At 37.0% G+C, this 12057-nt stretch overlaps 1 protein-coding gene across 1 annotated transcript in view; it reads right to left on the bottom strand.

Moving 5' to 3' along the window:
* The window catches only part of LOC131984929 (venom phosphodiesterase 1), a 63100-nt gene that overhangs the window by 41941 nt on the left and 9102 nt on the right, over positions 1 to 12057 (bottom strand). The window contains exons 3-9 of the mRNA XM_059349894.1: positions 10753 to 10887; positions 9528 to 9653; positions 8237 to 8297; positions 6223 to 6320; positions 5653 to 5732; positions 4430 to 4549; positions 3547 to 3656 (exon numbers count right to left, since the gene is read on the bottom strand). Of these exons, the coding sequence (XP_059205877.1) occupies positions 3547 to 3656; positions 4430 to 4549; positions 5653 to 5732; positions 6223 to 6320; positions 8237 to 8297; positions 9528 to 9653; positions 10753 to 10887 (730 nt within the window). The remainder of the gene's footprint in view (positions 1 to 3546; positions 3657 to 4429; positions 4550 to 5652; positions 5733 to 6222; positions 6321 to 8236; positions 8298 to 9527; positions 9654 to 10752; positions 10888 to 12057) is intronic.

Raw genomic sequence — 12057 nt, 5'->3', positions numbered from 1 at the left:
ATGCTATGGCTGGAAGGAGTGTTGCTAACATTAATGGGCTCAAGCTAAAGGTTAAAAACATTCACTCACACACACTCATCAAATACCACTCAGCACTTACCAGCCGGAGCCTGTTATCTGCTATCACTGATTTATGGCTTCTATCCACTAAATCCGCTATTTGGAAAACGATTAGCAACAATTCCAGGTAATCCATTGCACCTTTATTGGTATTGCCTCACAGGTGTAAATGTGTCACCAGGATCAAAGATGAAACCACACGTTCCATGAGGCAAAACACTCACTATACTTATAATTATAATAGTGATCTGTTTATCTATGTAGCACTTTTCAACAGACTTACACACTGATCCAACGTTTGCCTCAAGTAGTTAACTTATAAATAAACTTGAACAGATTTACTCGGCATGTGGAGTCAGATAATGTCATTTTTCTGAGGAAGTGGTGAAAAGCTGAGCAGCTGCCAACACGCGCACACACACACACACACACACACACACACACAGATACACATACAGACGCACACACACACACACACACAGACTCACACACGCACAAACACACACACACAAATACAGACACACACACGCACAAATACAGACACACACACACACACAAACAGATACACACACACGCACAAATACAGACACAAACACAGAGACACACACACAGAGACACACACACACACACGCACAAATACAGACACACACACACACAAACAGATACACAAACACACACGCACAAATACAGACACACACAAACAGACTCACTCACACACGCGCACAAATAGAGACACACTCACACAGACACACACAGACTCACTCACACGCACAAATACAGACACACACACACACACTCACTCTCTCACACACAGACACACACTCACACACACACTCACATACATTCACACACACAAACACACACACTCACTCACACACGCATACACTCTCACACACTCACACACACATACACACAGACTCTCTCTCTCACACACACACACACACACACACACACACACACACACACTCTCTCTCTCTCTCTCTCTCTCTGTTTACTCTGTGCAATATGGACAATTTTGTGGAATGACTTCTGTGGAGATGAGGAGGAAACGCTGACAAGTCGTCTTTACAGTAAGCTGCAGCAGTTTATGTTTGTGCTCAGATAAACTGGAAACTAAACTGAAACTACGTGCAGCTGAAGATTATCTGGATATGTTTTGGCGTGTTTGGATGGCATAATTACATCTGCCTGCCTGCTTTTCATGGAATTCAGTGGAAGAGTGTGGCAAGGGGGCAGACTTTAACAATTATATATCAAAACCATAGACTGTATGTAAATAATGGCTGTAGTCACCGTGACGTCACCCATTGGTTTGTGGCCCGTTGGAGGCCTCGAGTTCAGCGTTACACTCGTCGCCATCTTGCGTCGCCATCATGTTTCCGATACGCGGAGCAGACCATAACTGGACTGTCGCGGAGCGCGACGGATATGACGACACTGACTACAGCCTCTCTACACCTCAACCTGACTGAGGGAAGCTGCTGCTAATTCATGTTAGCATTAACTGGAGCATTAACTGAGATGTTGGTTTTGGCTAGCAAAAAAACAAAAACAAAATGTATCTTTCTTACCTCAGAAAACTGAGCAGCGACTCCTTGGAGTGTCTGTTAGTCCAACCAAACACTGAACAAGACATTTTACTGAACAAAACGTTCAAATAAACTGTCATTAAGTGAAAATACAGTGAAAGGGTCAAAGTTATGAGACCAAACCGCTAAACGTCCTCTTTTCTATCTATATAACGTTATATATAACTTTATTGACACGTTGCCGTGTATACGCTCTGCTTCTCTCCTGGTGACGGCTCGCCTTGTCAGTGACCTGTCAATCAAAGGTAGCCCCGCCCCAAATCATACGATTCTTTATCTTCTATTTTCTTCTAAATGGGGCCATTATTAGAACTATTGACATCAAATTGTCTTGAAGAAGATTTTTTACTAGCGATTGAGACCATAGTGTTGTCCCTGAAAAATTTTTCTGAGGTAATAAATCAAGTGAGAAGTTTTCAAATTTAGCACTGAAATGAATGGGCAGATTTCTTTTGCAGCCAAACTAAGCACCCCCTATTGGAATTTTCGGTGAATTGCAGGCTTTATGCACTTCCTTGTGGCTTCCATGCTCAGACACGGAGATTGTCGCCTGATCAAAACGTGCGGTTCCATCTGGACCGGTGTGCTATTACTTTTCTCTAAGGAATCTGAATGAAAAACTGCCCAAAATTTTGCATTGAAGTGAATGGGACGGCTGAAAAAAAATGAGGGAAAAAGAACAATAATTGGAGATTTTTAAACGTCTACTTCTCCGGCATAATTTCACCTAGAGACTCCATTTAAACTTTAAACAGTAGACACAAGTCTTGTGTATCGGTGTATTAATCCACGTTTCGATAGGTCATATAGTTTTTTATCAATCCCTGTTCAATGACCATGATCATTTTTGGAGAAATTCTGAGATTATAATGGGTGTGTATTGCACGGAATGTTCGTGTCACAGTGTGTGACATCATCGCCAGACTGTAGAGGGAGAGAAAAAACTGTCAAAAAATACATTTGTAAACTGCGCTCCAGACCGCAAATTCCACTCTACAGAAATAATTTATACATAGAAACGTAGGAAAATTAGTCTTCTCCCTCACAATCCTCTGGTAAAGCTGTCAGAGTTATAGTTTGGGCGTAGGACGCACAGATGATCCACCAACACCACCAACAGCCTCATTGGCTCCCATATTAAAAATGCAGGAAGATTTCTGTAGGAAAGCATATTTAACAGTTTTTTAGATCGCTCTTACAAAGCTAATTCTTCGTTTTTCTTCACAAAAAACATATGTAGACGTTCAGGAAGAACTCAGGACGCTCAAAGTGAAGTCGGATCAATGATAGGTATTATGGTTTTGCCAAAAATGCTTTCTGTTCGAGGCCAGAAATTCCAGTCTGTCCACCTCTGGCTGCTGTCACTGTTCCAGTACATTGACAGTTGGTGGCAGTTAATTCTGTTGATTGCTCTGCTCTGACTGCCTTTGATCCTTTGATGTGATTACAGTTACAGATACACGCACACACAGACACACATGCAGGTGTCAGCGTGCACACTCCTCCAGATGCACGTTTCACCCACATACACACACACATAATGAGCTTAAAGGTCATAGGTTGCTGTCTAAATAAATACTTGAAAAGGAATGCTTGTTGTAGGTGTGCTCCTTGTATATTACATAGTATTATAACATTACTAGTATTAATTGTTATAAATCTCTGAAGAATCTCATCATAGTGTACACACACCGGCAGTAGCCCCCGTGGCCCTTTCACTATTTACCCAGAGGAAATTTTCTAGTTTTCAATTCTGTTATTTCTCAGATTACAAATAAAATGGTACAGCCAGTAATTTTGGACTCCAGCATTATATAAAACTTTACAGTTCATGATCTTTTGTTACCCAGCATGCCTTTTTTTAAAAACAAAAACAAACAGAAAATGTGAGTTTTACCCATCGTAAGGTTTGTAGATGTTGGGATAGCTTCCGTTGATTTTGACGTCTGATCCTGGCCAGAAGAAAGTCCCAGACTTCAGTCCGTGGTACTTCGCTGTGTGCCAAATCTGCAAAGACAAACAGGACGGATCAACAGGGACCAGGGTGCAAAGGGGATTATAACAGTTTAACTAAAGTTATAACACATGATGAGTTAAATCTTCAATACAACATGTTATCTGTTTAGATTGCAACATTACAGTAAATCCAATTCACTAATTGTTGAAGTCCTGGAAAAAATCAGCTTTATCTTTTCAAACTATAATTCCCAAGTCACCTTTTAGCACAAGAAACTTTCAACGAATGAGTTGAATCTACTTCCAGTGATATATTTAAACTCAAACATGTCTTTTTATTCGTGCTACAGAACAAGTAGAACGCTCTAAATCTTGGATCTCAAACACAAATTACCTGGGGGCCGCTGGAGGCAGTATCAAAATTTGCAAAAAAAAGACACAAAATGACAAAAAAATACAAAATTACAAAAAAAAGACACAAAATGACCCAAAAAAATACACAAAATTACAAAAAATGACCAAAAGAAGACACAAAATTACAACAACAAAAAAAAAAGCTCTATATATTCTGGATGGAATTTCTGCAGATAAAACTCAGTCCTTTGGTTTTCAAGTAAAAAAAACTAATCAAATCTTATTTTTGTCTACAAATATTGATCTAAATAGATTAGATAGATAGATAGAGATAGATAGATAGACTTCAAATTTCTCAGAGTTCTTTGTGGCAAAATGCTTATACGAAGCTATCTAATAAAACAAAAAGAATACATAGGTGAATAAATAATTCAGTGTGCATCTGAAGTTCATGTAACTTAATGACTCACAGGCTGGCCGAAGTACCATGCAGGGTTGTCTTTCTCTGCGTTGGACAGACTGAAGCTGGCGTCAAACACCGGGTCGTACATGCTGTTATCGATCAAACCGTTGGACTCTGGATAGAGACCCTGAGAGGAGAAAGAGGAGAGTCAGTTATTTGGATACGTTCCAGTCAGGGCCGGCTCTAGGCATAGGCGACAAAAAAAACAGTAATAATTTTCGATACCCATTGTTGCCGACGCTTCGTGTTCTGTCTTGAAAATAATAAATATTAACAAAATAAAGAAACAGATCAACAATGAGATTTTGTCACTTGTAGTGCTGAGTCACGTGACTTGTGGTCATTGCCTTGCCCCCCTTTAGACGGTCAGATCACTGTCACAGTATCAAAATGACCAAAAAAAAGACACAAAATTACAAAAAAAATACACAAAATGACCAAAAAAGACAGAATGACTAAATTAATTAAAAAGACACAAAATGACAAAAAAATACACAAAATGACAAAAAGCCAGTCTCTCGTCGTCCATATCTCCGACCCTCTGAGAACCTCTGATTGATTGATTGATTGATTGATTGATTGATTGATTGATTGATTGATTGATTGATTGATTGATTGATTGATTGATTGATTGATTGATTGATGATCTGGTGCCCCCGGTCAAGACGTATTGCTTATGTGAAGTAGTTTTAGGCTTTTAGGTTTTCAGCAACGGTCACCGCGGTGCAGCCATTCCACGCCCGGTGGAAATCAGACTTTAGTTTCAAATCTTCTTCAGTACAAGATGATGTTCATTTTGTAAACTGTGCTCCCTTTTAGAGTGAAACAGACGGTAAAGCAGAACATGTCGGGGCCACCTTTGAGCTCTGAGCCTTTCACAGTATGTTTCTTAAGTTCAACAGACGTCATTATAACAGCATTTTTGTGGCTCAACGAAACCGCTTGTTCATTTTTCGGTTACCTCAAGAGGCGAATCGACTGTTTCTTTTCAATCTTGATTGCAGTCTTGCCAACAAAGGTTCTGAGTAATGGCTGGCCCCAAAAAATAAATCCAGTAATGGTCACAAAACACATCTGCATCTGCTTCTACATGAGCATGTTTATCCGGTGAGGAAGAGGGATGTCCAGGGGATCTGTATCTGATTGTGAAGTCCACTGACGTAAACTGGGAGTGAGATTCTTCTGGTGTGATTTCATACATGCGTGCATTGTGAGTGCGAGCGTCTTTACCGTAACAATGGTGTAATGGTTGGGGAACGTTTTGCTGGGAAATGCTGCCTGCATGTACGGTGCTGAGGTTCCACACTGCTCTGTGAAGTAAAGAGAACAGAAAACAGAGTGGTGAGCGTGGCGCCAGAGGCGTCTTTTTTAATAATTTTGTGTCTTTTTTGGTCATTTTGTGTCTTTTTTTTGTAATTTTGTGTATTTTTTTGGTCATTTCGATACTGCCTCCAGCAGCCCCCAGGTAATTTGAGTTTTCAGACCCCTGTCTTAAATAGTATAACTTTATTTCAGATTTCATGATTTTTTTATGTATTTTGGGGCTCAATGTGTTAATAAAGTGGGTTAAAGTGAAAAAATAATCGTCAGATCATGTTGAAGTTGTGCTGAGAAAATACCAAATACCAAACATGAGTATAGTAAATATTATGTGGTATATAAAGGGCAAATAGGCTCAGACCCCAGAGGGTTAAATTAAGGATATATATAATTGGTTCTCCACTAGTCAGAGTTCATGTCTGGATGGGACTAGAATAGAGTGGAGTAGATAATAATGTGTATCATGTGTTAAGCATTAACTGAGTTTGTCCAGGACGGGGATGACGGCGCTCCAGGTCTGCAGGTACTCCGCCCGCAGGCCATCCAGGGAGACGAGGAGCAGAGGCTGCTGCTTGAACCTAAAAATGAGAAAGAAATAACTAGAATTAAGCAAATACATGCTTGAAACAAGTCAAATTATCTGCCAGTGCAGTAAGCACATTTTTGTACATCTACATTTTTCTTTTATAAGAATTCTTTAAGTAAGTAAAAATATCTAGGAACTGGAAAAAACAATGATGCATCCATTTTCCTCCGCTTACCCGGGGCTGGGTCGCGGGGGCAGCATGCTAAGCAGGGCATCCCAGACGTAAAATAAGACCAAAAATACAAATTTTGAGCAATTACGGCCTGAATAGCAATGAATTAAAATAAGCCAAAAATACTTAAAACTAACATGTTTTTTTCTCATTTCAGTATCTGTGGGTAGATACTGGTGGTAGAAAATACTTTTGAAATATCATTTAAACTACATGCAACTAAAACTCACAATTGGAGCCAATATTTTAGGTAAAAACTCACCATATTCAACAGCTGAATAGATTGAAAAGCACGAAAAAGCTCACAATGTCAATCCTAAAAGAAATCTTTACACAAGACTGAAATCCCTTATTCACTTGTTTTAGTTATGGGCTGGACCATATTTTTGATCAAATACCTTGAACATATTCATATTGCATCATCAGTTAGAAGCAACAGTAACAGTACTCATACCACATTTACTCCACTACAAGTAAAAGTTCAAAAATTACAAAAGGTATCAGCCTCAAAATGTACCTAAAGTGTCAAAAGTAAAAGTACTCATTGTGTAGAATGGCCCCACTCAGATTGTTGTATATATTCTAAATCAATCATTAGATTATTATTATTATTGATGCATTTATGTCAGCAGCATTTACATTTTCTCAGGGCTCATTTTAAATACTTAATATACTGTAATGAGGTTTAATATATATATTTTAAAAAAATGTCTAATCACTTCAAATTGATCATGTTTTTTATGTTAAATCTCGACCTGAAAAGTAACTAAAGCTGTCACCTAAATGTAGTGGAGTAAAAAGTACAATATTTGTCTAAAAATGTAGTGAGATAGAAGTATAATGTTACATAAAATGGAAATACTCAAATAAAGTACCTCGAGATTGTATTAAAGTACAGTACTTGAGTAAATGAACTTCATGCCACCACTGGTTAAAAGGATATGATGACTAAGTGATAAAGGTCCGGAAAGAAATTTACAATATCCAAAGTCTGAGACTATATCTAATCTTATATTAGATATTGACATAATGCCAATCCACTGTCCTTGTTTCAGGAGTATATTTCCACCACAAACACTTCAAACTGAGAATACAGTGCTAAAATATACACTATTTTAGATGGACTAAGTATATCCAACACCAAAAATATGTATAAAATATTTTACATCAATGCAGGGCCGGCTCTAGCCCATTTGGTGCCCTAGGCGAGATCCACCGGTCTGACCGTCTAAAGGGGGCAAGGCAATGACCACATGTCACATGACTCAGCACCACAAGTGACAAAATGCCATTGTTTATCTGTTTCTTCATTTATTTATTATATAAGATATATCAAAACATAACGTGTCTGTCACTGACCTCTGTGACAGCGATCTGACCATCTAAAGGGGGGCAAGGCAATGACCACACATCACGTGACTCAGAACCACAAGTGATAAAATTTTGCTTAAAAATAGCAAAAGACGACAAGACTTTCCAAAACAAGTAAAAATATCTAATCTTAACGAACCCACAAATACCTTAGAATTAGTGTATTCTAACTAATAAAACGTGCATTTTTCTTGATTGACTATAATTTTAGTTAGTTTTAGTTAGCTTTGTACAGTTTCAGTTAGTTATCTTTTTTTTTTTTAAACTCTCGTTTTTATTTTTATTTCAGTTAACAAAAATGTTTTTTCATACTAGTTCTCAATAATTTGTTAGTTTTCCTTAATTATAATAACCTTGATTCTTACCCTGCTGGACATTTCGGAGTTGCCAGGTCCTCACACTCGTCCTCCACCCATTCTTTCTCTCCTAAAAATACAACGCATGTTAATAACAGCAGCTGAAAAATGTCAAAAGTGTCTCAAAGACACAAAGACAGACATCAGAAACGAATGAGGCTGTAAACATACCCATGTCTCCCTGTCCTGTCCACCTCTGTCATATTGTATGTGTGTTTTGTACGTTTGGACGGGTTGATGGCTAATTTCGTTGCTCTAGTACTTGTTACTCTGTGCAATGACAGTAAAGGTGATTCTGATGATTCTGTAAAAACCCTTACTGGGCCCCATCCTGCTTGAGAAGATCCTTTTATATCAGGGGTCTCAAACTCAAATTACCTGGGGGCCACTGGAGGCAGTATCAAAATGACCAAAAAAAGAGACAAAATTATTTTTAAAAAAGACACAAAATGACAGAAAAAAAACAATTACTAAAAAAAGACACAAAATTACTAAAAAAAAAAAGACACAAAATGACAGGAAAAAACATAATTACTTAAAAAAGACACAAAATTACAAAAAAAGACACAAAATTACAAAAAAAGACACAAAATTACAAAAAAAGACACAAAATGACAGAAAAAATTATAATTACTTAAAGAAGAAACATAATGACCAAAAAAAGACACAAAATTATTTTAAAAAGACAAATTTGTTTTAAAAAGACAAAAAATGATTTTAAAAAGACTCAAAATTATTTAAAAAAAGGCACAAAATTATTTTAAAAAGACACAAAATTATTAAAAAAGACACAAAATTATTAAAAAAGACACACAATTATTAAAAAAGATACAAAATTACAAGAAAAAACACAGAATTACCAAAAAAGACACAAAATTATTAAAAAAGACACAGAATTACCAAAACAGACACAACATTATTTAAAAAAGACACAAAATTATTTAAAAAAGACACAAAATTATTTAAAAAAGACACAAAATTATCAAAAAAAGTCATTAAAGGGACCTTCCACACACAACACGGTAAAGTACCATTCATATAAAACTCACATTAAACTTTCATATCAAGGTGGGGGCCACAAAATATCGTCACGAGGGCCACAATTGGCCCGCGGGACTCCAGTTTGAGACCCCTGCATTAAAGTATAAACTGTGGTTAAAAACCCCAAGAGGCTCTTAGATGCTGGAAAGATAAAACAGATGCAGGCCTCCAAATCAGTCAACACCCTCATGAGTCTGTTGAGTCTCGGTTAAACATATTTTAGCTTGTCTTATCTTTATGGGTTGCTGATGTTTCTCACCGTGGCAGACATGTTTGTAGTTTGAGCAGCAGTCTCCTGCAGAGAGACAGTCGTCGGAGCAGTGACATCTGCTCTGGCTCAGCCTCGTCTCTCCACACCGCAGCCTGCTGCACTCCCACGTCTGGGCTGGAGGAACATTCAGGGAGTTAGTGAGCTTCACTGCAATATTCAAACAAACTGGTGGAATCCCTCTTGGGTTGCAGAATTGTTAATTAACCCTTGTGTTGTCTTAGGGGTCAAAAATGACCCGTCACCATGTTTAACAGCGTAGAAAACCCCCTTTTATCATCTTTTTTCAACTTGAAATTTGTTGACTTTCCCTAGTATTGAGTTTGAGTTTATTTATTTAAAACAGGGACAATACATATTAATGAACATATACATGTAAATATGCAAGATTCAGGGGACCAAACGTATTTCACTAGTGTTAAATGCTAAAATTTTAAAAATGATAAATGGGTTAATTCAGTTTCAGTAACAATAAAACACCGTAAATGTATATATCAGCAAATAAAAAAGACACAAAATTACAACAACAAAAAAACACAGAAGAAGACAAAATGACAAAAAAAACACAGAAGAAGACACAAAATGGCAAAAAAATACACAAAATAACCAAAAAATGACAAAAAAAAAACACAGAAGAAGACAAAATGACAAAAAAACACAGAAGAAGACACAAAATGACAAAAAAACAGAAGAAGACACAAAATGGCAAAAAAAATACACAAAATAACCAAAAAATGACAAAAAAAAACAGAAGAAGACAAAATGACAAAAAAACACAGAAGACGACACAAAATGACAAAAAAAACAGAAGAAGACACAAAATGGCAAAAAAATACACAAAATAACCAAAAAATGACAAAAGGAACACAGAAGACACAAAACGACAAAAAAAAAGAAGAAGACACAAAATGGCAAAAAAAAATACACAAAATAACCAAAAAATGACAAAAAAAACCACAGAAGACACAAAACGACAAAAAAAAGACACAAAATGACAAAAAAACCACAGAAGAAGACACAAACCTACTTATGACAGCTGTGTTGTAATAAAAACGAGTGGATCCCATTGATTAAATCCAGTTTGTGATGATTGACAGGTTGTTTTTGTTCATGCAGAATAGATTTTGGTTTTAAAACTCAATCCAGCTGCTTTAGTTATCGGGTCATTTTTGCCCCTTAGGACAAGTTGAAGGGTTATTAAAGGTAAAAGTCTGACTGGGGACGGTGCAGGTGTCGTGGTAGTCGTAGCAACACGTGTTGCTGATCTGACAGTTGTGGTCACATCTGCAGCCGGGGACGTCGGCGTCATACGGCTCGTAGCAGCGACTCCTGCAGGACGTCTGGGGGACGACTGCAACAGGAAGACAGGAAGACACACTTTAACGCTTCGACTGCTACAAACCAGACAGAAGAGATGCAACAGAACAACAGGGAGTCAAACCGTTGAGTGAAAGAGTTTTCACCAGTGGTGCAAAAAGTATTCTAATACTAATACCACACACTGCAAGTCAAAGTCCTGCATTCACCAAAAAAAAGACACAAAATGACCAAAAAAGACACAAAATGACCAAAAAAATCACAGAAGACACAAAAAGACACAAAATAACTAAAAAAGACACAAAATGACCAAAAAAGACACAAAATGACCAAAAAAATCACAGAAGAAGACACAAAATAACTGAAAAAAAGACATGAAAAATACACAAAATGACCAAAAAAGACACAATATGACCAAAAAAGACACAAAATAACTAAAAAAAAAGACACAAAAAGTCACAAAATGACAAGAAAAAGACACAAAATAACTATAAAAAATGACACAACAAAAGACACAAAATGACCCGAAAAAACACAAAAGACACAAATAGACACAAAATGACCAACATTGTTCCTCTAAACACACCAGAGCCAAATCAAACAGAGTCCTACTAGAATAAAACCAGAGTTGATGACAGGATCACACACAATCACAAGATCACATTTATGTTGGTTTTTCTTTGTTTCTTTTTGGTTCTAAATGTTGATCCAGTAAGTCAGAATAAAAAAATCTATTATTATTATCAGGTCATATAGGTGAAAAATATACCAACATGGTATTTAAACATGTTTTAAGTGGTGAATACAGGCAGGATGGAAAGATTCAGACATGGAGGAAACAGAACAAAACTCATTTCATTTGGTTCATTAATCACTTAGTGATTGTGATGTCATCATGTAATCATGTAATGATGTAATCACGCCTGGAAAGGAAAGTGATAAATGTAAATGTTGAACATTGTGTCATCAGTGTGTGAGCTGTGGGAGGACTCATGTTGTGTTTGGCCCGTTGAGGTAAATAAAGTTAATTTGAAGTGTGTCTGGTTTTATTAATCACATAAATGATAAATGATGAGGAAACACATGATCTCACCATCATCCATCAAAATAATCATTTCTCTTCCATGTTCTCATGAAACGTCAGCTTTCTTTAATTAAAGACGTCTTCATTCATGTGGTTTTATCACTTCATGACTCATGATTT

Source organism: Centropristis striata, chromosome 14, assembly GCF_030273125.1.
Source record: "Centropristis striata isolate RG_2023a ecotype Rhode Island chromosome 14, C.striata_1.0, whole genome shotgun sequence".
Classification (NCBI taxonomy): domain Eukaryota; kingdom Metazoa; phylum Chordata; class Actinopteri; order Perciformes; family Serranidae; genus Centropristis; species Centropristis striata.
The sequence above is the reverse complement of the archived record's forward strand: the minus strand, read 5'-3'. Positions and strand labels throughout refer to the sequence as shown.